The 27,265-nt window shown below is 33.8% G+C and overlaps 2 protein-coding genes and 1 pseudogene across 2 annotated transcripts; 2 read left to right on the top strand and 1 right to left on the bottom strand.

The window, feature by feature from the left end:
* The first annotated feature begins 1,148 nt into the window (after window positions 1-1,148).
* LOC145634947 (uncharacterized) lies at window positions 1,149-8,141 on the top strand. The gene is made up of 6 exons (XM_081686268.1): window positions 1,149-1,355; window positions 1,476-1,652; window positions 5,707-5,764; window positions 5,864-5,908; window positions 7,621-7,701; window positions 7,816-8,141. The coding sequence occupies exons 1-6, from the start codon at window positions 1,213-1,215 to the stop codon at window positions 7,870-7,872; spliced, it is 561 nt and encodes a 186-aa protein (XP_081542394.1). The 5' UTR covers window positions 1,149-1,212; the 3' UTR covers window positions 7,873-8,141.
* Window positions 8,142-10,636: 2,495 nt separating this feature from the next.
* LOC145636129 (uncharacterized protein ycf23-like) lies at window positions 10,637-12,943 on the bottom strand. The gene is made up of 9 exons (XM_081687589.1): window positions 12,651-12,943; window positions 12,336-12,401; window positions 12,170-12,244; window positions 12,020-12,082; window positions 11,835-11,894; window positions 11,623-11,712; window positions 11,428-11,535; window positions 11,203-11,325; window positions 10,637-11,090 (listed from the first exon to the last, which is right to left on the bottom strand). The coding sequence occupies exons 1-9, from the start codon at window positions 12,852-12,854 to the stop codon at window positions 10,956-10,958; spliced, it is 924 nt and encodes a 307-aa protein (XP_081543715.1). The 5' UTR covers window positions 12,855-12,943; the 3' UTR covers window positions 10,637-10,955.
* An 8,232-nt stretch (window positions 12,944-21,175) lies between these two features.
* Window positions 21,176-23,968, top strand: LOC145637008 (cation/H(+) antiporter 15 pseudogene; annotated as a pseudogene).
* The last annotated feature ends 3,297 nt before the right edge of the window (window positions 23,969-27,265 follow it).

Consider the following 27,265-nt stretch of genomic DNA (forward strand, 5'->3'; position numbering starts at 1 on the left):
CAAATGAAGTCTTCGGGGTTGGCTATCATCAAATTTGAATAAGTTTTGTTGTTTCTTAGAATATAACTCCAAGGATTCCATGTGTTAGCCAAGAAAAAAAACTTACCAATGTATGATACAACTATTTAATTCAGCAAAATCTCCTTCTTTACAAAGAATTTTCAGCTGATTCAAGTTGGAGGTGAAAGTAGAGTCCAAGAGCTTTCCAACGATAAGGCACATGCCCAATTTGAGCAAGAAACGAAGAAGTTATAAATGTTTGAAGTTGAGCTATCTAGGTAGTTGCAAGGAGCGCCCGCTCCCCTAATAGCTCCTTACAATGGAGCGGCCGCTCCTATGGGCATCACTTGAAGTTTAGTATTAAGGAGTGCCTGCTCCTACCCTTTAGAGCGACCGCTCCCAAGGTCCTATTTCCAACGAACAACTTCTTTTCTTTTATGTTTCTATTTGCTCGCTTTTAATCTCTTAGGCTTTCATTTGTAATCCAAGGGTTATGATTTAAGAACTTTAGAGTTTGTTTGTAAAGCCTTTAAATAGGGCTAAGATTTCTTTATGGATGAACTTTTGCTTAATTTTGAAATCAGCGAGATTTTCTCTCTACCCATAATCTTTGTGATTAATCGCTTTATGTGTGATTGCTACTTGTAATCTTTGTGGTTGCACCTTAATCCTAGCTTTGCTTTGTGTTAGATTTGATTAAGAACCCCTATTTCATATATGTTGGTGATTGTTGAGATAGGTTTATCTTGTTTTGTTGATTTGAAATTGTTGTTAGTTGATTTCTATCCCTCTTTCCTTGGTTATTTTATAAAAATCGAGGAGTGGGCCGTGGGCCATGCCGTGAACATGGTTCAAGAATCTAGCACGAACTCGCAGACGACACGGTAGTTTGGCCTGCCAGCACGACACGCCAGGCATGGCCGCCACAACCATAAAATAACATAATTAATAACAAAGAACTATAATAAAAAATAAGAATAAAGAAAATTTGTCTATTAAGGGACAATTATGTTCAATATTTTGTTTGAAATTACTTTATATGTTTAATTAAAGTAGTATAAAAGGAGCTTACAAGTTTATTTTGTTTTTTCGGGGACCTTAAGGACGAAATCCGGCAATATACGACCCACCCCACGGAACGTTGCCCACCTCTAATGTGCACTTGGATGCACTAAACAATACGATGATACCCATGTTAAAAAAAAAAAAGGTATGAATTTGCACAGTTCTCATACTTTGCATAAGCAGTACCCTCGTAAAATTGAAGCGAAGGGGAAAAAAATGGCAAAAAGAGCTTCAAAATCTACTACTTCAAATTCAATCAATGGTGAAACAACTAATACAACGCCTAAAAGGTATTTCTCCTTCACTTAATGGTCCCCTCATTCTCAGCTGCTTAACAATACTCCATTAAGCAATTATTAATTTATTATACTTCATGTTAATTGGTTTTCTATTTTTTTTTGTTATTTTAGAAAAATTACATTCAGGATACCATTATCACAAAATTCCTTGAGAAAATCGAGGGATGAAGAGGAAGGTGAGAAAGAAGCAAGATCCAGTTCATCAAAGAGGTCAAAATCGTCTTTAAAGAAGAAAAAAGTTGATCCCAATAAACCCAATAAGCCACCTACTGCATTTTTCTTCTTCTTGTAAATTCCTATCCTTTTTTCTCTGTTAATTTTTTTCATTTCTACTTGTGTTTATTATATGTGTTTTTAACTCTGTATAAATTATTTTGGGGTGATTTTAAGTTGTGTATGAGTTTTTTGGTATGAAGGTTTGTGAGTGAAATTAGGCCAAACCATGGAAAAGTTGACATATATATGGAATTTGGTAATTAACTAAGGAATTTTATTGTGCCTGTGTTGTTTGTTTATAAACTCTAATGTGCTAATTATTGTATTTTAGATGGTAAGTAACGTAACGTGTTAATGATAAATTTTGTAGTGTAAGCTAAGTTACTTGGACTCGGTTCCCATGTCTGACACGGGTACATGTCCAAGCATCCAACTCAGCTATTTTGTGAAAAAAAATTCTATGATATTGAACTAAAAGTGAAGTGTCCTAGTGTCATACCCATATGTCCGAGGATCTGACACGGGTACGTGAGGTGAAATGATCAAATGAAGAGTGCGAGTAACATAGAGTGTGAATAGAAAATTGAAAATTTAATAGTTCTGCCATCGCTATGGTTGAGTAATACATTGTATACAAGACCTACGAATTTCTTACTTTATTCTTAGGTTTTTATACTGTACTCTTAGTTAATGGCAAGATCTCAATGTACTTTGTTTAAAGTAATGATGTTGCCTCTTACAAGGAGTTGATTGAATTAAGTAAGCTTCAAGCTCTTGGTTGATGCTTTCAATTTTGGTATGGTTAAATGCTTACATCGACGGAATGGTGTGTCATTGAGCTTTCTCAGTAACCAACTTAGATGTGGATTATGTGATAATGGACAGTATATTTACCCGTCTTTTATACTTCCTCCGTTTCTTTTTAGTTGACACGTTTCTTTAGTCATATTTGCCAATGCACAAAGTCAGCCGTTAATATCTCTAATTATCAATAAGCAATAATTATAAAAAGTTGGTATTTTGAAAATATATACCGTGACGAATCTAACAACACCCCACATGATTATATTTTTCATTATATATAAATCACAAAACACGGTCAAAGAATCGTGTCAACTAATAAAAAACAGAGGTAGTATGAGTTAATGGTATTCAGGCGTAAACTAAACTCTCTAATAGCGTAGATAAAGTAGTGTGGTGAAGCACTAGACTATAGATTTTGTAGGATTTTGTAGAACTTGTAAATGAGATTTTGCTTGGGTGTAATTGAGTTTTAAATTACAGCTTTTGTAGGATACTCTGGAGTCTGGACCTTGAAAATGAGAATTTTATTATGTGCTATACGATTTTGATTCCAAGTGTGTATGAACAATATTTTCAAGTAACATCACCATGTGATGATTTTTGTGAGTTTCAAATGTTACATATGACACACAAAACCTAGCCCAATAGTGTGGAAGTACGAGTGAAGGGGAAGGCATTTGGTTTTATGGGCTATGCTTAATGTTTGAAACTCATAATTATGCCAAATGGTTTAAACAAATCAATAATAGGATAATTCTTCAAAGGTTTTTTGTGGGCTATATATGAAGTTGGTTGTTTGTAAAATATATATTACATAAAAACTTAAATAGTAATTTCTTGCGGTTCAACTGGTTATAGTAATACCATTGATAGGCAGAGCATGTATTTGTGTTCATTTTTAAAGGAGTCAACAAGTTATTCTTTTTTGGCCTTTTGATGTATAATAGACAATCAAATTTCATCAAATCTCTGACATTTCTTTCTTCATAAAGAGAAGCCAATGGTCATTGCTTATTGGATTAAGGGTACTTATAGAATTGACCCTCATCCACAAGGTAGGAGCAGTGTAATAGACTAACATTAACAAGGGTAGTTTGGGAATTTTAGTACTTTTAGGTTAGTATCCCTTATTCCTAACTAAGCCTTAGTATAAATAAGGGATAGTGTATGCATTAGCTATCATGTGAATTGTGAGGAAAATGTTGAGAGTAGTAACCTCAAGTTACTAGGAGAGTGATAACCTAAAGTTATCAAGAGAGTGATAGCCTTAAGCTATTAATCTATCCTTTTGTATCCAAATTCTGCCATTATTAATCTAAATTATCAAGCTTTTATATCTTAATTAGTCCTTAAATTAGAAAATCCTAAGTCAGTCCATAACAAATTGGTATCAGAGCAGGCGGTCTTGTGGGCTGCCGTTGACTGGAACCACCAGTCTGTACCACCGCATTTTAAAAAAAAATAAAATAAATAAATAAATAAAAAAAAAATGCAGTTTGCGGGAACAGATGGCGAACGACTCATGAAGAAATGGATTCATGAGGAATTTAAATACATTTCCCTTAAAAGGGAGCAAGGAATTTCAGATCCCGAGGAGAAGAAGAGAATCCGGCAGGAGCTTCAAATTCACGAATTTAATGGAAGAAACTCAGATGACTGGATCTCCCAAATGGAGGATTACTTTCATTTTTTCCAGTTGAATGAAAAGGAGAAGCTCAAGGTTGCCATCATCGGGCTTTGCGGCGAAGCGTTACAGTGGTTCGAATGTGAACACAGGTGGCTACCATTCAATGGGTGGCAGATATTGAAGGTTCAGTTGGTCCGCCAGTTCCGTTCAACGACGACACAATCTGATTACTGTTGTGGTCCCTGGTCCAGCTGCGAGGTAGTACACCTGAAGAGTCAAGAAGTGCAAGACCCGGTGGCGTGTGGATCTGGCTGTGGGGTGAGCACTTTACCAGAGGGTTTCACACTCAACCCAACTGGAGTTGTATGCGAGGCAGGCCGGGATGGGAGACATGGTTGTTCAGGAAACTTTGACGGCGAATTGGGTTGCGGATTTGAGAGCTTTGCGGGAAAAAAAATATCTGGTGGAAGGATTGGTGATTTCGGTGATGGGTTTTCCGGTGGAGGTACGGGTGGAGTCAACAGCGAATTTGGCGGCGAAGCTCATGCAGTTTGGGTAGATTTTAGTACCGTGCAAAGGGCTGAAGTTGAGGTGTTTGTAGGCAATGGAATAGGAGGATTTTTTGAGAAGGGTGGCGCCAATAGTAGTGGATCTGGCGGTGGTTCAGGAGCGTTAACCGGAAAAGTTGAGAGTGATGGTGAGACCGCCGCTAGTGGTGGCCTGAACAGAGACGGAGCTGACTTCGTGAAAGGCGGGTCCATAACAAGCAGCTTACAGGAATTGGGGTGATGTTCTTATTGGTATATAGGGAGAGCCTATACTGATATGATACCTGCCCTTGGTCTTTCAACATGTCATATAAGTAAAGCAAATAATACATTGTGTGCACCCACTAGGTAACGAAAAAAGAGCAATAACTAATACAAAACCTTTATTAACTAAGATATAAAATTAACAATAAGTGACAAAATTAAGCGTAGAAACACAGAATTAGGCGAGTGAAAGAAAAAACGAATTCAAAAGAAGCTTGGAATTCTTATTGCAAATGACTAGCCTACTGTGGATCGTAAAACTCGCATTAGTTAAAGCAGAAAGTTTCATGTATTAGTTAGCAAATAGAAAAAAACCTACTAGTGTCTGCCTATACTACTGCTACATTTGTCAGCACCTTCGAACAACAGATACTAACAAGCTCTAATTTTACTTTAATCAACATCTCTTATATTTTTGAGCATATGAAAATGCGTGAAAATGGTTTGCCCTTGTGTTATGGCTTACACCAGATAAGTCAGAAGAATCATTGCTCAGAATGTCAAAGTTAGGCCCTATTCGGCAACATGTAGCTATAGCCTGTAGGGATACCCGTTAGTTGTGGATCTGAGGTAGTAGATGTTGGTTGTGTTATTTTAAGCTATAACAAGTTGTTAGCTGTGAAAATTGATGATTAAATTATAGTGTTTGCGGTATTATTATTAAGAACAATGTTATCGGGTTAGGGGAATTATAGGTTTATAGAGCGAATATGATGGCTTGGTCATGTGGATGTCTGACACTATCATTCACTTATGCAGAGATTATTTACCTGACTATCATATTTGATGCCTTTTTAATTTGATTAGTTATTTGTTTTGGAAAAGTGCTAAATTTATTTGAAACTCTTTAGTCTTTACTTACTTTGGTACTCTATCTCTCAAGGGAAGACTTCAGAAGAGGATATCAGGATGAGAATCCAGAGGTTAAATCTATGCGTGATGTATGTAACTGATATATTTCATATTTTCTGTTTTGTGTTTTCAGTTTTAAATGCTTTTACTTGTGAATTTGAGTCACATTGAAATGCTTCTGACAACAGATTGGAAAAGCTTGTGGAGAGAAATGGAAGATTATGACTTATGAGGTAATGCAAGTTTGAATCTTCAGCAAAAATTTTTGTACTGCATTTTAAATTACTACGATTTGTATGTTGTATTCCTATAAAAAAGTTTGTTTTTACAGCTTATTGGTGTAATGTGAAATGTATACGACGTATTTTTTTATAGAAAAAGTGCTACTCAGTGATTGTTTGGGGTGATGGTTCACCTAAGGCATAATTTAGAGTGTCTAGTGCATGTAGCTCATTTCTGACATACAAAGAAGCCATTGACAGCACCACCGTTTAACTGTAGCAATTAAAATGAGATGGAGAGAATAAGTTAAAAGTGAAAGATGACTCAGGTTCAATGCAGTTTACTGAATGAGCTTGAAGATTATTGTTGGTGAGTTATCGCTTAAGTTAGGGTCTGGTGAGGTTTATTCAAGGGTGACAACTTACCACATTGACTGATGTCCATCTTTCCATTTGATTTTAAAATATTTTCATATATATGTGAAATTGTCATATTCCAATGTCTTCATTTCTAATATGATCTCTTGGAATATTTTGTTCTGTGAAATTTCTGTTTGTAAGGTGCTAAAAAAGTGAAAAGGGAGGAAATTTCAATCAGTTCTGGAAAATGACATGAAAAGGCTATTTCCATGTCCTGCAATTTCCTACTGTTGGTGTGTAATGTGTATGCATATCTTTTTCCCTGCATTTGCAATGCTATGATCATTGCTTTTTTGTCGATATTACGTAGTATATACTTTTACTATCACTTTTCAACCATAAGTTTCCTGCTACAGTTGGTTAGGGACCTTAGGGTTAATAAAGTAATACATTAATGTTTTCATAAGTCACCCAATGCAGGATCTATATCGTTAAACAAATGTTGCGGAGGGTCACTTCCTCAAGTTTGACGTTGTCACAGATTCTTGCATTATGTATTTCTGGCTGGCATCTTTATTTTGTCAGTTTCTTCCATGTGCGATGCTTTCAGCCTATGTCAAATCGGAAATAGGATAAGATCTTACAGAACTGATGCCTAAACAGAGCTAAGTAGTGAATTGGAAAACAAAGTTTCAATTTATGCCTTCTTTGGCCATCTCAAGGCGATGCCAAGAGAATTTGTTTTTTCACTGTTACTAGAAGTTCGGGATATCGAGTTGTATGTAGAGAGTGAGTCAGAAAACATAAATTTTGGATTGACTTCTGTTCTTTTCTGGCTCTTACACTTCACCAATGTAGAAACTTCTACTGTCTCGACCCCCCAACTCAGTCCACAAGGGTTTGAGGAGAGGGTGAAATGAATCAAATGTCATATATATTTGGTATGTATTGGCAGTTATTGATCAAAATTTTATTACTATACCCCCTTTGTTCCTTTTTAAAGACCCTATCTCTCCAAAGCACAGGTTTTCGACGAGTACTACAACGCTGTATATGAAATAATGTAGTGGGAATAGTTGTATCGTTCTTAGGGGAAGTGATAGAGGGATTCTGATTGTTAAGAAAAAAATAAAATTAAATAGGTAACCCAAAATGAGAAATTGGTCTTTATATGAGATGAGTTTACTTTTTAGAGATACGGGGTCTTTATTTAGGGACGTAGATAATATCTCACTTAAATGAGTTGCTCATAATAGGATGAATTGGTGATTGAATTAGTGCTTTTCAGGTACTCCTTACTGTGATCTATCCTTGCTTCTTTGCCATAAATGCATGACAATGTGTTGTTTATTTGGTTTAATCAGGAAAAAGTGAAGTACTATGATATAGCAACTGAAAAACGAGCTAAGTTTGACAAGGCAATGGCAGAATACATCAGAAGAAAGGTATACTTCCTCTTATACAGCCATTCCTGTGTCTGTCCTGCTTGCTTTTAAGTTTTAAGTTTATGTAAATTTGGATTTCGTTGTGCCTTAATATAGCATTGTATTTTCTTACAGGAGAGTGGTGAGGGTGCAGAATCTGAGAATTCGGAATCAGATTTCGATCTTGAATAACAAATTGTAGAAGTGAAGATGATATGCGCAGGAGCAGTAAATTGGTGCCAAATATGTCAGAATGTAAGGTGAGGTTGGTAAGCTAGGAAGAAAAAATGTACATTGACTTGTAAGCGGTTAGTGAAGCTCTGCCTGTTAGATATGTATATGATTTTTGAGCAGATTATTATTTTGTATTAATCAGAACAAATGGTGTGATGTGGTTATGTAGTAAGGACATGTCATTGATGAGTGAAAAATTCATTGGGTGACCCATATTTCCTTGCTAATTCATGTCTTGGACCATGTTTTATGGTTTGATGATCAAGATTCGAATATTTGATCTTGTTCTGAAGGCATAGAGTCTGAATTCTTATCAAGGATTTGTTTCTTTTATGTCTTGAAGATCAGTGTGCCAAATTTGGGGTTCTGGCCATTCTGGGTCTAACATATTTGTCTCGAATGTCTTCAAAGATGCTACTTCATTCGAGAATTATGTGCCATATATGACTTTGTGGTAGATTCTTATCAATTCCTGCAATTTTTTTAGGGGAAGTGATAGAGGGATTCTGATTCTTATCAATTCCTGCAATTTATATTATGATGTTTTGGTATTTAATGATGGGAAAGGAGAGTTTTGGATTCTACTGTCGAATGTAGCTCATCTTTTTTAGGCTTGTTTTGTTTTGTTACTATTATGTATTAGGATTTCTGACAGCAGTATTATTTAGTGATAGGGCCTTTACTGTACAAAAGGCTAATGAGAAACAAAAAGGAATATGATTAATTATTTTTAAAAAATTAATGGTATGTTAGTTGTTGATTAATGAAAAGCAAGAATAAAAGAGTAATTTTAGATGTAAAACAAGAAGCATACCCCAAAAGGCTATCTAGACTAACTTTTCATATCACGAAAAAGTCCACTTTTTAGCCAAACAAATAGCCCATTGCCAAACATTTCCTCCATTTGCATTTATTTGCAATACACCACTTTGATACGCACTTTAAGGAAGATATTATACTAGGTAAATGAATAAAGGAAAAATTGATTCTAATAATCCCACCTTTGGCCGGTTCGCCATTAATAATCTCACTTTTTGATTATTATTTAATAATCCTACTTTTATAGGCGATTTCCTTCTATTGATCCCTAACAGTTGGTAACCAGTTTTATTAGGTGAATATGCTATGTGTCACTTTGTGATTAGTTGAAAATTGTAAAAATTAAAAAATTAAATAAAAACCAAAAAATTAAATAAAAAAAAAAATCTCAGCCATATCTCTGTATCTCAACCCCACGCCACTCTCTATCCCAACTTCCGGCCACCCCCTTTCCCACCCCCACCACCACCGGAATATTCCCCTCTTCACGACCCACTGTATGACAACGCCCCCCCTCCACATCACTTTTCCTCTTTTATTCCCCTTTCTCCAACTTCTGACTGCTCCTTAATCTCTCTCCATACTGAAGCATTATCAATGGCTCCCAAAATCCCTAAACCTCCGCAAAACTCTTCAAAGCCCCAATAAACCTCAACCAATTCAAAATACTACGAAGCAATATCAACCGCAAAACACTAGCATCAAGCGAAATTGGTCAATAACTGATTTCGAAATCGAAAATCTACCTTGCTTGTGAAACAAAGGGGGTTTTCCCCAATTTTGCAGTAGTAATTGTTTATTTATTCAATTGTTTTGAATATGTTTTCAATTTTCGATTTTGATGGAGCAAAGTACATAGTGGTGTTGAAAGTGATATTTAAGGAGAAAATGAGAAGTATATACTGCATCATCAATTAAGGAGAGACATGGAGATTCAAATGGGTTTACGCCACCGGAATGTTCCGAGGCTTTATGAGTGGTTTCATGATGAAGAAAGGATTGTTTTTATCCTTAAAATGGAGAAATTCAGATGGAGGGGGTGGTGGGGCGTTGTCGTGAGAGGGGAAAATCCCGGTGGTGGTGGGGGTGGGGAAGGGGGCTGCCAGAGGATAAAGGGGGTGGCCGGATGGGAAGGGACGAATGTCGGAATTTCGGGTTGCCTTCCGTGGCTTTGGGGATGGCTGAGTTTTTTTTTTTTTTTTTTTTTTTGTATTTTTTTTTGACCAATAACATAATAACACATGTCACTTAAATTAGAATTAAAAAAAATTACCCATTGTACAGGTAACCGGTCACAAGGGACAGAAGAGAATCTCGTATAAAAGTGGGATTATTAAATAATAATCAAAAGGTAGGATTATTAACAGCGAATCGATCAAAGGTGGGATTATTAGAATCAATTTTTCCATGAATAAATTAATTGACAAAATTTTACCACCAATAAGAAAGAAGTGATAAGCTACTATGGTTTAAGTTTTATAACTTAATTCGTTGGTTTATCTTACCTTATAGTTTAAGTTTTATAACTTAATTCGTTGGTTTATCTTACCTAATCACTTTCTCAAAAATCGTGTGTGTTACAAGTATTAAAAATAAGAGGTACTTATTTTGGTTGTTTAATGATGTTAAAAAGCCGACAGCTAATGAAAAAGCTTGCCAAAAGCTACTTTTTATTTACCAGACACCTATAACGAATCTCTTGTACTCCATAGGATAGAGAACCTGGGTCATGCAAATACTATCTTAATTATAATGCGATGCTCTGTTTGCCTGGAGACACAAATTAGTTGTCATATTATTTGGTACTTTGTGCTGGTCATATATGTACAAATATGATTCTACCATAGGAGAACCTTTCATGATAAACTAAGTCATTTCCATATTCCCCTATCATTCAGCTCAATAACAAGAGTTGCGGAGATTTGACATTAAACCAACACTATTGATTGAAAGAAAAGTGACAACTTTTTCCGTACATCCTAGACACAGAAAAACAATATTATCACTAAAGATCCATATCCATACTCTATTTTATAACCTTGTAACCTCAATATGTGTATGAAATTGCTGTCTCATTCCTTACGCAGTTGCTCCTAGTAGTAAATATTATATTCAAAACCTGGCACGTTAGAGCTTCAATTATGGTAATGACTAATTTTGCTAGGCTAATCCAAAACCTGAAACTTTGTGTCTCTTAATAATGATATACTAGGCAATGCTAATCACAGCCACTTTAAAGTTTTCTCTTGATCCAGATTCGCTTGCTTCTGTGATGAGGCCAGTGCATCAGCAAGACTTCGAACTTCAGCGATCATTGCCACCACATCATTAAGCTTGTTAACAGCAGAGCCAACACCCTGTTTTTTAAGAGAAACAAATAATTAATAATGTCAGAAAATTTCTCCCTAATCTCAAGAACACTGTCAAAAGAGTGAAGATTTCTGACAAAATGGAGTAAGGTTGACTTACAACACCAGCAGCCCCTGCTGTTATGGCCATTGGAACTGTAACAGCGCTTAAACCAGAAGAACACATGACTGGGATTGTCACTGCTCGGGATATTGAATACGCAGCTGCTAACGTGGGTGTTGCCTGAAATTATGACAGTTTAAGCCACCAGCAATTTAGTTTTCAAGATACATGCCTTTTGGTGTTCATTTTGTTGCACTAAAGTTTATAATGATGAGATTTTACCTTCTCAATCAAACCCAGAACCCCAGGTTTTGAAGGTGTTGAACATTTCCCCCCTTCTGTTTGGATAACATCAGCACCTTCGAGCTGCAGGAGCTCTGCTAGCCTGGCCTGTATGATCGATCATCAACAGCAGAAGCATCAGACATATTTGAAGTATATTTCTCATCAACTCACAAAATAGTTTCATTTATTTACCTGCTCAGGGAGGCTTAGGGTGTGCGGCACAGTGACCGATAAGGTCACATTTGGAAGGATTTGTTTAGTTTCCTTTGTCAACTTCAAAATCTGCATGATAAAATGTGATTACAGTCGCAACAAAAGTTTCGAAACTAAAAGGAAGAAGGAAGTTAGACAGAAATGTCAAAATTCTGTTGATGGTTTCCGATTCAGAACATTATTGACAGTACCTCTTCAGGAGAGAAAATCCTGCCCATCTCATAAAATGAGTCGTAATTTCCGATTTCCACCTGCAATAACCATAAAGCAATGTTTGTTCAGTGCTTCCCCTTGGGAGGTTAAACAATTATATTTGTAATTTTTTGCTTTTGTTTGTGTAATGGAAAGAAATGGCTTGGAGATTTTGATAACAGACCATTGTTGCGCCAGCTTCAACAGCAGCTAGGAAAGCTGAGGGATCTACAGAAGAAACACAAACCTGCAAAGATGTAGCTACTAGTTTGTTAATAAGAGCTTCAAGAACTGAGGTGTTTGACAATTATTCCGTTAGTAGGCGATTGATTACCGGAAGGGATGTTAAGCTGACTGCAAGTTTCACCAACTCGGGATCGCAGGCAATATCAACATGAGTTGCTCCTCCCTGCGTGTGTATATTAGTATCAAACCTTAGCAATATGCTCACTTAACTTGGCTAATGTAGGCGATTATGATTAGTGTGAAAATTCTATTACCTTATCTGCAGCAGTCACAACAGAAGCTACATTGTTCCTGTCCAAATTCTGCAAACCAGAGATAATCTACAAAAAAAAAAGGAAAAAAAAAAGTGTATTAATTCGATAGTTTTGAACAAATGCTTTTTTTGTCCGAAATTAGTTGTCACATTATTCGAACCTCCCATAATTAAGAATAGCTATATAACAACATTCAATCAAAAACCATTACTATTGTAAAAAAAAGGACTAAATTTCATAGTATGAGAATTTTAGCAGTATTTCATTATAGCACTCTGCATACATGACAATTAATTCGAGACAGAGAGAATATACCTTAAGAGCTCTATTGTGGTGAAAATCCTTCAAAACAGCTTCTTTGGTAGATGAGAGAAGTGCTGTAGTAGTAGTACGAGTACGAGTAAAAGAAATTTGAGGTTTAGACTTACGAGCAGTGTAAAGAGGATTACTATGTGTAGGTTTCAAAAGGAGGTGGTGTTGAGAAGGAGAAGAAAGACCCATTTGAAGAGACATTGCCATCTTCTTTGGTTTCAGTTTAGTGGAAAGAGAAGTGGTGAAGATAGAAGAGGTCTAAGAGATAAGAAATATGTTTTGGCTGTTTTCTATACCTTGGAAACTTTTCCACTAGTCATAGTAATATGTTAGCTTGGGTTGATATTTTGCCCGGAACATTGCGCCTAGAGGTGTCAATTTGGATGATTGGATCGGGTCTGGTCGGGTTAATTTTTACAGTTGAGTCATACTAAATTATTATATCTATGCGAGTCAAAATCTAAATCGGATGTTTTTTGAATCGGTTTCAGATCGGGTGCGACCGAGGGTGATTTCGACACCTCTAATTGCAAGTAGCATAATCGGATAATATTAGCACTGTCAAAACGGTTTGACAGTTTGGGTTCGGTTCGGTTTGAAATCAGTTCGGTATTAAATCGGGTCGGTTTGAAATCGGCTTAAGTGTCTCGCGGGTCGCTTCCAGTTCAGTTTAAATAGTTATCGGTTCGATTCGATTTCGGTTTATTCTTGAGCGGTTTTAATTCGGTTCGGGTTGTAAACAGTCCGGGTAGTAAACGGTTTGGTGCAGACGGGTCGCAGTTTGTTACTGGATCGGTGTAAATGGTTTTTATCCTGGTTCAAACAGTTTCGGGTTGAAAACAGTTCGGTTCTTTTTCGGTTCAGTTTATAACTAGTTCGGTTCAATTTCGGTTCAGTTTATTGGTTTGGTTCCTTTTCGATTCAATTTATAACTGGTTCGGTTCTTTTGCGGTTTTGTTTATGGCAGGAGGAATCTTAGTGGCAGGAAGATATTTTATACCATGATAATAATTTGGCAGGAAGATATTTTATACTATGATAATAAATTTTCAATAAATATAAATTTGGCAGGAAGAATTTTTGTACTATGATAATTAAATTCATTTAAAACACCTTTTAACTTGATTTTAATATTCTCTTTATAGTAAGCAGTTTGTAGTCGATTCGTTTATAAGCGGTCCGGTTTGCAAGCGGCTCGGTTTATAAACGGTTCAGTATATATACAGTTCGGTGCAAACGGGTCGCAGGTTGTTAACGGTTCGATGTAAACGGTTTTTATCTCGGTTCAAACGGTTTCGGGTTGACAGCGGTTTCGGGTTAGAAACAGTTTGGTTCTTTTTCGGTTCGGTTTGATTTCAGTTCGGTTTAGAACTGGTTCGGTTCATTAACGGGTTCGGTTCTTATACGGTGTAACGTTATTCGGATCGGTTCGATTTCGGGTTCATTCACATACGAGTCGGGTCGGTTTTCGATTTCAAAAAAATGATTTTTAATCGGTTCGGTTCTCATTTGAATTGATTTGTTTCAGACAGTTAAACGGTTTTGGTTTAAAATTTGCGAGCACCAGATAATATATATAACACTTTTGCAGGAAATTACCTTCTCAAAGATCCTAGCAACTACATACTTTAAACAAAAATAATTTTGCGAAAACAATCTTACCATATATTCTAGCTTAGCATTGACCCACCCGTTCTAGTCACGTGACCTTTATAAATTCGATTTCCACCCTTTCTTCTTGTAATTCTCCATTAATTTCCAATAAAACAATTTTTCAATTAAAGTATAAGTTCAATTTTTATCTTTGGATAACTTTTTTCTTGCTTCACTATACCTTCTTCCCAAATTCACATGCTCTCTTCATCTTACGCTCTATGATCCTCCCATCAATTCTTAGTTGGATAAATAAAATATTAAACCTACCAACATTGCATAACAAAACTTATAGGAGAATTAGTAAGGTGGGTGATAATAAAATAAGGGTATTATTTATTTATTGTTCAAGTAGGCAAAATAATAAGACTCTTATTAATACTAATAACTACGAGTAATTGAAGAATAGTAAGGGGGTGTTGGTATCCTATTTTGTAGGCAAAGGAAGGACCCTTGGTAGGATTTAAGCAACTTCTCATCTATTTACTTCTTCCACCCTTTTTTTTTCCTTTATTAAAAATTGGAGTAAACAATATTTTTGGTACGAGCACCAATGGACACATGCAAGTTCAACGTCTGAAATTTGTCGTTTAATAAAATCAACCAATACACGAGACCATTTTTTAAACCATACACGAGACCATTTTAGGCAATAGTGTCAATAGTCTTAGCTAGTCTTAGTCATGCATTCCACTCATGTGTGCGCAACAACACTGCTGGGCGGCCTGGGCCTTGCCAAATGTCGACTCGCATCGTGATTGTGCGGCTGCTATTGTGGAATGTTGGTGCACACTATGACACAAGGTCTGTGGCATTGCTATGGTGTGATGTTGCCTCGATTGGGACTATGAGAGCAACTCCAATGGCAAGCTAATTGTCAAATTAGCTTTGGCATGTCACATAAGCTTTTAAGCTAATTGTCATTTTAGTTCCAATGGCTAGGCAACTAGCTAATACTTACTGCATGTTTAAATGGACCACACCTCCTTCATTTACGTTGATAAATTTCATTTTATTATTCTAATTTGTTTTATTTTAGCAATTTTTTTTTCAAAGCTATTAGCTTGACCAAGCTAATTGCATTTTCAAACTCCAATAATAAAACTAGTAGCTAGAGATTATTTAATATTGCAAGCAAGTTCCTAGCTACAATCATTGGAGTTGCTCTCAAAGGTCTTACCTTGGCATCTAGCCTATGATGTGAGGCTACAAGCCATCGTTCGTGGCTGTGTGTGTCATCAAGCCATACGATCTCTCGACTCGTATTTTGACATTGGGCTTTTACTTGGAACATCTAAGCCCAACGTCTAATGCTTTGCTCATGATATTGTTGAACAAAGTATTTGCCTAATCCGTTTAATTGATCAATTTGTGCTTTAGCTGTGATTCAATAGGTTGAATTAAGATTACATAAGTTGTGATGAGACTAACTAAATAATATTCTCATGCATCAAAAGTGGTCGCCAACTAGGCATTTGGATAAATTGATCTCATTGAACAATTAGCTCCATAAATATTTTAACCAACTATTAATCTATTATGCCGAAGGGCACATTGTCTTCACTTCCTATGTTTATTTCTATTAACATTATTCATAGTTTTCAATGCGCATATAAATGAAAAAATAGTTTAAATACATGTTATTATAACTCGTTTATTTAAGGTCATATTGTGAAACTGCACTATGAGGCAGATTAAACGATGTCACACATCTATCTATCTATCTATTCTATCTATCTATCTATATACTATACTAAAAGAGAAGCGGATCAATGTGGAGCTGACAAATGTCTGTCTCTGATTCGCTTCTCTTAATATAGTAAAACAATAAATATATATATATATAAAGCACAAAAGATAAAGTAACTAAATTCAATTATGGTAAACAATTACTGAAAATAAAAATATTACTCTATTTATATATTTGTATTTTTTATATGACTTAATGCAAATCATCTATTCATATTTTGGAGTATTATTAATGTATGATATTCTTCTTGATTATTCTTTACTAAGTAGTTGCGTTATTAAATAAGAAAAATTTATGCCAAAATTTATGACAAGTGGATCCATGAGAGCTAACAAGTGTCATTTTATGACTCGCTTATCTTATATCTGTAATATGATATGTAAAATTTTCATAATATATTACATAATTTTTTTGGTTAGTTTTTAATATATAAATTTTATAGATTTAAAAATAAATTTGATTGAATGTGATTGATTCTAAATATTGAAAATGAATTCCAAATATTTATGCATACATGATAACTATTAAATATTCCATACAATTCTATAATTAATAATTAAATATTATCTAATATATGAAGATTATTCTCATTTTTATAATCGTTGAATTTTCATCATATTTTAATTTTATATAATTTATACATACCTATATGCTATAATTTTTTTTTATTCATTCATATTTATAAGAATACAGGTCATAAAAAAATACATTACCAACATGATTGATTAGTTGATGATGAATTATGTCTTTCATTCATATAAATCTTACAAGTAATAAATACTCCGTATCTTTTATTCAAATGTTAGTTTTCAATATTGATCTACATCTATATATTTATGTTGTATATTCAATCAATTGGTTATCGTATGATTACTATGTAAAAGTTTTTGGCACAATGCTTAGGAAAGTATATATGTAGGTAAGATATAAGGTTCTTATTGTGTCAATAAAGATTTAATTAGTATTCTTCAAAAAAAAAAAAAAAAAGATTTAGTAAATGTGACGGGTAAAATAGATATTAGGTTGTACGACTATCAGGGTCTATTTTTTCACTTTATTTTCACTTATTTCAAGTGTAATAAGTTCAATTAAGTTCAGATAAATTCAATTTAGTTTTAATAAGTTTTAATAAAGGTTTCCCAAGTACAAATTACAACTAGAATAAGTTTTAATAAGATGTTAAGGTCTAATAATTAAAAGAGAAAAGTTCAAATTAGGTGAATAAAATACACCCTCACACCCTAAACCGGTTAATATGACAAGAAAATTTTAGTTTTAATTCCCTCCACAGGAGATAGAAAATAACTTTTCTTTAATAGAACATAATAATTTATTCGGTTTTTTTTTCACAAGTTATTCGTTTTTCAATTAATTAAATAACAATATAAAAAATAAAAAAGAAATAAATTATAAGAAATACAAATGACAAAGTACTATTCATATCACATTCCTTAATATTTGTATTAGCCATTATTGTCGGTGAATACTTTAATAATTAATTTTTTAATGTAAATAAGTCCATTATTACTATAGCAATTTTTGGTGCAACAAGCCACACCATGCGGCAGGGGTTACTCGAGTTTTTTTTTAGGGGTTACCTGAGTTTTTCAGTTAGGGGTTACTTAAGTTTTTCAGTCAGGGCTTACTCGAGTTTTTAAGTCAAGGATTACTTGAGTTACTCGGTCAAGACTTACTTAAGTTTTTCAGTCAGGGGTTACTCGAGTTACTCGGTCAGAACTTACTTAAGTTATTCAGTCAGGGGTTACTCGAGTTACTCGGTCAGAGGTTACTTGAGTTACTCGATTAGGGGTTACTTGAGGGGTTTGGACAAGGGTTACTCGAGGGGTTTTCTCAGTTAAAGGTTACTCAGTCAGGGGTTACACGAGTTTCTCAATCAGGGCTTACTCGAGTTTCTCGGTCAGGCCGCATTCAAAAAATTGTGACTCGAGTAACCCCTGACAGAAAAACTCGAGTAACCCCGGCCCTGACCAAGAAACTCAAGTAACCCCGAAAACTTAAGTAACCCATGACCGAGAAAGTCAAGTAACCCTTGCCGCATGGTACTACAGGCCGCATATAAAAAATTGTGTTATTACTAGCTAATTCATATATTATTTATCAATATCGATTTATACATACATATTTGTGTTGTATATTCACTCAGTTTTTGGTTGTGCGACTGTTATGTGATTTTTTTAGCACAATGCTTAGACAAAATATGTATATGTAGATAAGATATAAGGGTACTTAACTTGTATAGTGCATAATGATAAAATTATGTCTATAGATTTGGTGATTATAATAGGTAAAATAGATATTATATTGCATAACTATTGAACCGATTAATATGACGATAAAATTTTAGTTTTGAATCCCTCTATAGACTACGGGTAACAGGAAACGACTTTCCTTAGCTTGTGTAGTGCATACTTTATTCGTTTTTAATCAATAAAATAACAATATAAAAAATGAAAAGGAATAAAATAACAACAATAAAATAATTTTCATATCACATTCCGTAAAAATATATTGACCATTATTGTGGTGATTGGTGAATAGAATTTTAATAATTAATTTGTTAATGTAAATATGTCTACTTTTACTAAATGAATTATTTTTGTTTCGTTTTTATGAAATTAAAATTTTGATTTTTAAACCATGCATCGCACGGGAACTATACTAGTAATAATATATTTTCTTATGTACATTGGATTAATGTATTTTAATTTGTTGTGGAATATATATAAAGATTTTTAAAAACAAGACAACAAAAAAGAATGGCATAATTAATGTTAAACAATACAAAATTGGTGTAAATTGATATTTTGTGAATTGATAATCTCATTTATAAGAAATAGGTAACACGCATTTATCAGTAAACATCAAACTATAGCTCATTCATAACCTATTATGTATATGATTTTCCTAAATATAGTGTATAAAGGTGAACATTGTTATGCATGCATTAAGTTTTACGGGGCGTTTTGTATCAAATTATAGGTAACGGATTGGAAACAACTTAGGGGGGAAGGTAATACATAGTGTTACCCTTAGAGCATCACCAATGGTTCAATTATAAAGACTTGCTTGCAATTTAAATAAAGTTCCTAGCTACATGCTTATCATTGGAGAACAAAAAATTGAGCACATGCAAGCAACTGTAGCCCAACCAAGCTACATGCTTGATTGAAAAAGAGACAAACTCCACTCATATTGTAACATGTGTATAATTATCTATTATGTTTTATTTTTTATTTTTTGCAAACTACAATATGTTGTGGCTTACCATTGGAACAATTTGTTGCTTAAAAAGTATTATTGTAACTTAGAAATTGATGTGGAAAAGCAAGCTACAGAGCATTGTAGCTTGCCATTGAAGATGCTCTTACTAGTTACTTTAGTGATTAACAAAACGGATTCAAACGGAAACGATAATCTGTTTCCGTTTCCTTCCCTATGAAAAATCCATACCAAACACCCGCTTAGTACTTAATATATACTTCCTCTGTTCTTTTTTACTTAACATGTTTCTTTTATCACGTTTGGCAATGCAAAACTTTAACAGTTAATAACTTTAATTCTCCATAATTAAAAAATATAAAAGTTATATATTATAATAGTACTTATTGAGACGAATTCAAAATGGTCCAACATAAATATATTTTTCCTTATATATTATTCACAAAATACGGTCAAAGGTTGGGTGGTGAATAGTGTAAAAGTCAAAGCGGGTCAAATATTAACAAGTTCTTATTATTAGAGTAACATACACGGCGTTAATGATACTAATTATGGCACATTCATAATTTTCAACTTTCTCAATAATAAATAAATAAATAAATAATCAGGTTTTTCCATGACAACAAATCACATCCCTATGTCCATTAATGGTTTTTTTTGAACAATTGTAAGTTGATTTTTTCAATCTCATATGATTATTTTTGTTTTAGCTTCCATATGAATCTCATATATATTCAATCTTGCTCCTATTATGTGTCCTTAGATTTGGAAAAATGAATCCTAATAACACCCATCAAACCCATAAACCTGATGAAATATGTTACGCCGATATAATCAATCATAACCAACTTTGGGGATTGAAAATTTATCCTCTAAAAGAACCGGTTCCACATCTCGTACTACAGATGGCTGTAGCCATTGGCATCAATCATGGCCTCCTTCTCCTTTGTCAACGTTTTGGTCAACCTCGGATTGTATCTTATATTATGGTATGAGATATTTTCATCAATTTTTTTTTGTTTATTATGCTACTTTTCTACGAATTGATTATTGTTTTCCTTCTGAAAAAGCAAGTAATTTGAAAATGCTATATTGTTTGAGTTTTCTTTTTACATTATTTAAGTCCTTAAAAATCCTGGGAAATTTTTTTAGAAGGTAAAATTACCTTAAGGAAATGATGAAGATTTAAATATTGTATTAATGTTTTTTTAAAAAATTGTCTTTTATTTTGAAATTTCAAATAATGGTGTTGCATTGAGCCATTGATTAGTTGAATTTTTACTATACTTCATATTTCATTTGCTTTAAAACTAATAGCATTTTTTATGCATGTCTAATGCATAATGTGATTATAATCTTCTTCTCACAGACATCCTTAATACTTAGTCCATCTCTATTGAATCAAATCCATTATCAACTCAAAGAATTAATACTGCCATCAAAATCATTCACCATCCTCAAGGCGCTAGCAAATTTGGGGCTTATTTATGCAACATTTATCAAAGCTCTACAAGTATATCCAACTCCGATTTCTCATTGTAGAACCAAGATGTTATACCTCTCTTTCTTAGTAGTCTTCTTTCCTTTTGTGATTGGATGTGCCTTGTATATATTGCTAATCAAGGAAGGCAAAACATCTTACATTGTTGGGATCGTAAGCATATATTGGGGGACTACTATAACCGCGACAGGATTTACAAGTTTGGCTCCGATATTAACTAATTTTAAGCTATTATGCACACGCTTGGGACAAGAAGCACTATTTGTAGGCTTATTGAATAACTTCTGCACTTGGGTTCTCATTAATATTACTACAGCTCTCTCAGCGTCTCCCAATGATCGCAACAGTATTAACATAGTTTCCACATGTTACATATTATTCCTTATGGTACTTTACTTAGTGTTTTGTTGTACAGCAATCAAACCCGCCATATTGAAGATTACGGCTAATGTACCAGAGGGTGAGAAGTATAGCAATTTTGTGGTGCATATGATATTGTTTTTGGTATTGGCTTGTGGGCTTCTAACAGACTACCTTGGTTGTCATTTCATCTTTGGTGCATATGTATTGGGAAGAATTATTCCTCCGGGAAATCTAGCTAAAACATTGATAGAGAAGATGGAAGATTGTGTTGACGGTGTTTTGATGCCTCTCTATTTTGTGGTGTTAGGAATAGGGGTGGATATCTCCGTAATCTTGGTAAATTCCAAATACGTTTTGGTTGTAATATTGGCTGTTGCAACTAAAGTTTTATGCACTCTTCTAATTGGATTCTTCTGCAATGTACCACTTGTTGACGGCTTTCCGTTAGGGATTCTCCTAAGTTCTAAGGGATTTTTTCCATTAGTCCTCCTTAATATTGGACGTCAACGAAAGGTAAATCAATCAATCATCAATAATCAATAACTATATATACTAAAAGACATATCACTAATAACACATGTCTTAATTATTATAATTTTTTAGTATATAGCTAAGGATAGTAACAAAGATAATTACTTTTTTAAAAAAAATTATATACCTTTTCACACAAACATTTATGACTAAAATAGAAAATATTAACATAATTTGCAACCTATTTTAACTTATTTAGTTCAAGAAAGTATTTATGTTTTTTCCCTAATAAAAATATTTATTTATTTATTAATTAAAATTCACATCAAAATAGTGTGTATATTCATTAATTTTTTTTCAATTTTTTTGTAAAATAACCAATTATACTTGAAAAGTTTATATTAATTTTTTAAAATTAGCGGGTATGCCACGAGATTTAAACTAGTAATTTATAAGATGTAATTTTGTAGAGTTAACTCAAAGGCTGTTCATAAACCGATCCGGACCGGAAAAAAGGACCGGACATCCCCGGACCGGACCGAATTATTCGGTCCAGTCTTCGGGTCTTGAAATTCATTTTTCCGGTCGGGTCCAAAACCCTATAAAAACCGGTTTTGGACCGGACCGGTTTTTTTATTAAAAATATGTGTAAAACCTTAAATAATGGTTAAAATTATCTTTAATAAGCTTAGAAAACTTTAAATTTATAAGATTTTTCGCACTAAACATACAAAAAAAGACGCAAAAATGACGTTACAACATAGTTTTCCAATACTTTTTTTGTGTTTTCCTAAACTTTATAAAAAAATTAGTATTCTTTTTTAAAAAAATTCGTAAATCGGTCCAAAGCGGTCCGGTCTGGGTTTTGGACCGATTCTTTCGGTCCGGTCCGGGTTTGGTCCTAACTTAATCGGTCCGGTCTTCGGTTCTTAAAATTCTAATTTTCGCTCTTCGGTCCAATTCAGGTTGGTCCGGTCTTGGACCGATGACCAGCCCTACTAATACGGTAAATTTTGCATTTCTTTTGTTTTACAGATTTTATCAGGTGACTCTTATACGTTGCTCTTCATCACAATATTTTTGTCAACAATTTTGGTGGAACCTATAATGAAAATCATTTGCAAGCGTATAGGGAAAATTCCTCAGTTGTATGATCAAAGAAGTTTACAAGGAGCAAATTTTTCAGAAAAGCTTAAGTTAATCACTTGTATACATAGCACAAGGAATGTCCGCAGCATCATAAACCTCTTAGAGATTTCAAACATTACGGTCCAACACCCTGCATCAGTTCATGTAACCCATCTTATTGAACTTTTAGGCCATGCCCCCGCGATGCTTATTGAACATGAATCTCAAGGGTCTTTCTTTTGGAACCTTGGTTCCAAGCTTTTCTGTGATCGAGGAAGGGCTGAGTCGGACCAGATAATCAAGGAGTTCATTGAATATACAGATCAACATGGTAACTCTACATCTTCTTTAAAAGTATTTACAGTTGTGTCTCCTATTAATACAATGCATGAGGATATATGCAGTCTTGCCGAGGATAAGCATGCATCCCTTATAATCCTTCCATTTCATAAACAACAAGGGGTGGATGGAAAGTTAGAGGACACTAACATAGAATTCGGAGGTGTGAACCAAAATGTGCTAGATGTGGCACCGTGTTCTGTTGCTTTGCTCGTGGATCGTGGACTAAGAGTGGATTCTATGTCTTCCTCTTCTGAACTATATAGTGATGATGGACAAGGTTGTGAACAAGTTCAAATTGCAATGATTTACATAGGTGGTTGTGATGATCGCGAAGCATTGACATATGCTTGGAGGATGGCAGGCCATTCCTCTGTTAACCTCACAGTGATTCGATTTCTAGAAGGTGAACAATTAAGTGATATTGATCAACCTATAGACTATTTAGATTTTGGTGATAGTGATGTTGAGGTTGAAAACCTTACTATATCAGCACAAAAGTTAAGGGAAATCCAAGTTGATAATGAATTTCTAATGGATTTTCAAGAGCAAACTAGTTATGACAGATCGATATGCTACCTTGAAAAATTTATTAATTGTCCAGGGGAAATTATTACTTCATTGAGGGAAATGGGTCATGATTTTGATTTGTATATGGTCGGAAAAGGTCAATCAAGGTTATCTTTTCCGACAATAGGTTTAGTTAAGTGGAGTGAGTTTAGAGAGTTGGGACCTATCGGAGACATTTTGATAACATCTGAATTCACCTCTACTGCATCAGTGCTTGTCATGCAGCAATATTCGAATAAATTAAGTAAAAGAAATTTTGTAGTTAAGTCTAGTGAAGAAGAAAAAGTGACTATTATTAGTTCTTAGAAATAACAATGATTTGGTTTGTTAGATCATATTTGAAAATGTATAACTGTATTTGTTAGATTTATAATCAAGTTGTGTGAGATGTGGATTTTCCTTGTACTCTTAAGTTTGATACGAAGTATTTTATTTGGATGCCCCAGTTTCTCATGTTGTTTCTCACATGGCATTTTCGTAAATAAATCAACAACTTTATTCAATTGTGGAGTCCACAATAATGAAAAAGTTGTTGATTTATTCACAAAAATGCCTTTATGAGAAACAAATTTGTTTCTCACCATGAGAAACAGGAAATTTCCCTATTTTTTTTAGAAAGTTAATACGAAGTACGAAGTACTACTTGACTTTATTTGTATTTTAAGAAAATAATAATAATTAATTGCTTATGGCTGAAAGAGTAAAACTCATCACGTGTCTAAAATTTTAGACGCTCTAAAAAATGGGGGTTACTAAATGCCACAATAGAATTACTTATGTTGCGGTATTGAATGACCCATTTGTCCTTGTTTTTTTTTTGGCAAATTTGTTATTTATTTAAGCCTATAAATTTACTAATTTTTTTTAATCCATAAATTTTACTAATTAAATTAAGTGTATTTTTTTTAATAATTATTAAAAATTAATTACTATAAATTAAGCGGATTGCTTAAAAAAATAATTAAATGTTACCCGGTTGCATGTTACATGCGAGTAGTATGCGACTATACCGCGGTGTAGTCGCGTATAGCATGCGACTATACCACGGCGTAGTCGCGTATCACATGCGACCATACCACGGCGTGCTATATGCGACTACGCCACGGTATAGTCGCATGCTATATGCGACTACGCCGCGGTATAGTCACATGTAACATGCGACCGGGTACAACGGAAATTAAAAAAAAAGTCCGACATATACTTGACTCGACGGCGTCGAAGGTTTGTCATACACTCGTACCCACCAAGTGCCTCAGCTCTGATATAAACGCAGACAGTCGTCGACTCATTTTATTGGACGAAAAGTACAATGTTAGTGGTCCACCGTTGTGAAATCGGTCAAGTTTGTTGTTAAGGAATAGTCGTGGTGGTGGACAGTCAAGGTGGGTGGTGGTATTGGTGGTGGAGCTAATAGTCAATGTGGAGCTAAGGCTTGAGTATGGTCAAGGTAGGACAAAGTTAGTAGTTAGTAATGGTTGGATTGTTATGTTATTTTCAAAATAATAAGGGGCATAAAAGTCTTTTAATACTATAGTTTGAGTAATTTCATTGTGGCAAATAGCAATCACTAAAAAATTGGTGATATAAATGCAGCCATGTAGGGATCAAATTTGGTCATATATTATAAGTATGTGGAGGGATCAAAGTGCAATATATATTTAGGATTATAAACAAAGATGAAAACTAATGTTTGACATCGTTGTCGATTTTCTAATATGATATATTTCGTAAGTTATATAATGAATAAAAAATTAGCCAAACTTATTAAATCGGGATAATTTTAAAAACTAACAATAGAAAATTAAAAACACGTACTTTTTTTTTTCTTGTTTCCTATATTTGGATTTTTGTTATCAAAAAAATATTAATCACATTTGATATGATCATATTTTGTGATACTAAGATATATTTACCAATACTTACTCCTGTCTTTTATAATTCAACACTAACTTTTATATGTCAGCATACAGCCACACAACCACAATGGGATTATTTAATTGGTGTTATAAGGGTTACTGCTAGTGTTATTAGTGGTTACACATTGTGAAAGGGGTTACTTTGTCAGTAATTGTAAAAACTTTTGCAATATAAGAAAAATTTCACGCTACATGCTTACCATTGAAGAATAACAAATTGAACAACATGCAAACTACTGTAGCCCAAACAAGCTACATGCTTGATTAACAAAGAGACAAATAAATTACACTCATATTGTAACATGTGTACATTAATTTATTTATTTTTGTAAATTTTATTTTTTTACAAACTAAAATATGTTGGAACTTATCATTGGAACACTTTGTTGCTAAAAAGCGTTACACCTTAAAATTTGATGTGGAAAAGCAAGCTAAAAAGCATTATAGCTTGCCATTAAAGATGCTCTAAAGGTTACTCTATTACTTCGTACTCCCTTCGTTTTTAAATACTTGCTCAATTTCTCTTGGACACGCATGCCGATGTTAATCTTTGATCAATAATATCTTTAATTACCAATAAGTATAAATTCTAATAATTGAAAATTAATAATCTATTCATTGAGATGATTCCAACAAGTACCCCCAAGACTATATTTTTTCTTATGTATAAATCACAAACATTATTCAAAGTAGGACAAATGAATAGTGCAAAAAATAGAAATGAAGCAAGTATTTAAAAACGGAGGGAGTATTTAACAAGCGACCATACAATGTGGTTAGCCGTATGAAAATGTGCTGATAATTCAAAAACTATATTTCTCTATCCTTCCGCACCCCCTCAGAAGAAGAAATTTGTTACACTTATCAAATCCGACCGTGTTTTAATACTTCCTCCGTTCTGTTAATATTGCAACAAGGAGGAAATTACGCATCCCAAAACACATTTTATATGCTAAATATATATAATTGTGTAAGAGTAAAAATTACAAAAAGTTGATATTGTGAAAGTATTATATGAGACGAATCCAACAAGATCTCACTTGACTATATTTTGTTTAACGTATAACTCGTATTATATGGTCAAACAAGAGTGATGAATAGTGCAAAAAGTCCATTGTTGCAATATTATTAGAACGGAGGAAGTAAGTGTTATACTTCCTTTTTTGACAAAAAGCTACATTAAAATATTATATCTCTTCTCATGGTCCTTACCCAAACCCACTACTACTTTTTTTTATTATATTTCTCCTCTCACATTCATTACTTTTCAATAAAGTATTAACCCCACTATCTTTGTTTTACAATTTTTTAAAACTCCATATACCCCACTTACCTCTTATTTTATTTAAGTCAATTAAATTGACTAAAATTATATACTAGTCAAAATCTAACACTTAAAATAACACAGAGGGAGTATCTCTTTTTATTTTTGAAGGTATTTTTCAACAGCCTCACTTTTCCTTTATTTGATACTACTGGAATTTTCTTCTAGAATAGAAAAGATATGAAACAAAAAGATATTCTTTAATGTTAAATAAAATAGCCAACGAAATTGGGATTCTTTTTTGACAGCCTAGACCCAGATGTACTGTAACTGTCTTAATTTTCTAGAATTTGTCAAAGATAAAGTTTGCCTTCTTTTAAAAAAAAAAAAAAAAAAAAAAAAAAAAAAAGGTTTGCCTTCTCT

Source organism: Chenopodium album, chromosome 6 (genome assembly GCF_948465745.1).
Source record: "Chenopodium album chromosome 6, dcCheAlbu1.1, whole genome shotgun sequence".
Classification (NCBI taxonomy): Eukaryota; Viridiplantae; Streptophyta; class Magnoliopsida; order Caryophyllales; family Amaranthaceae; genus Chenopodium; species Chenopodium album.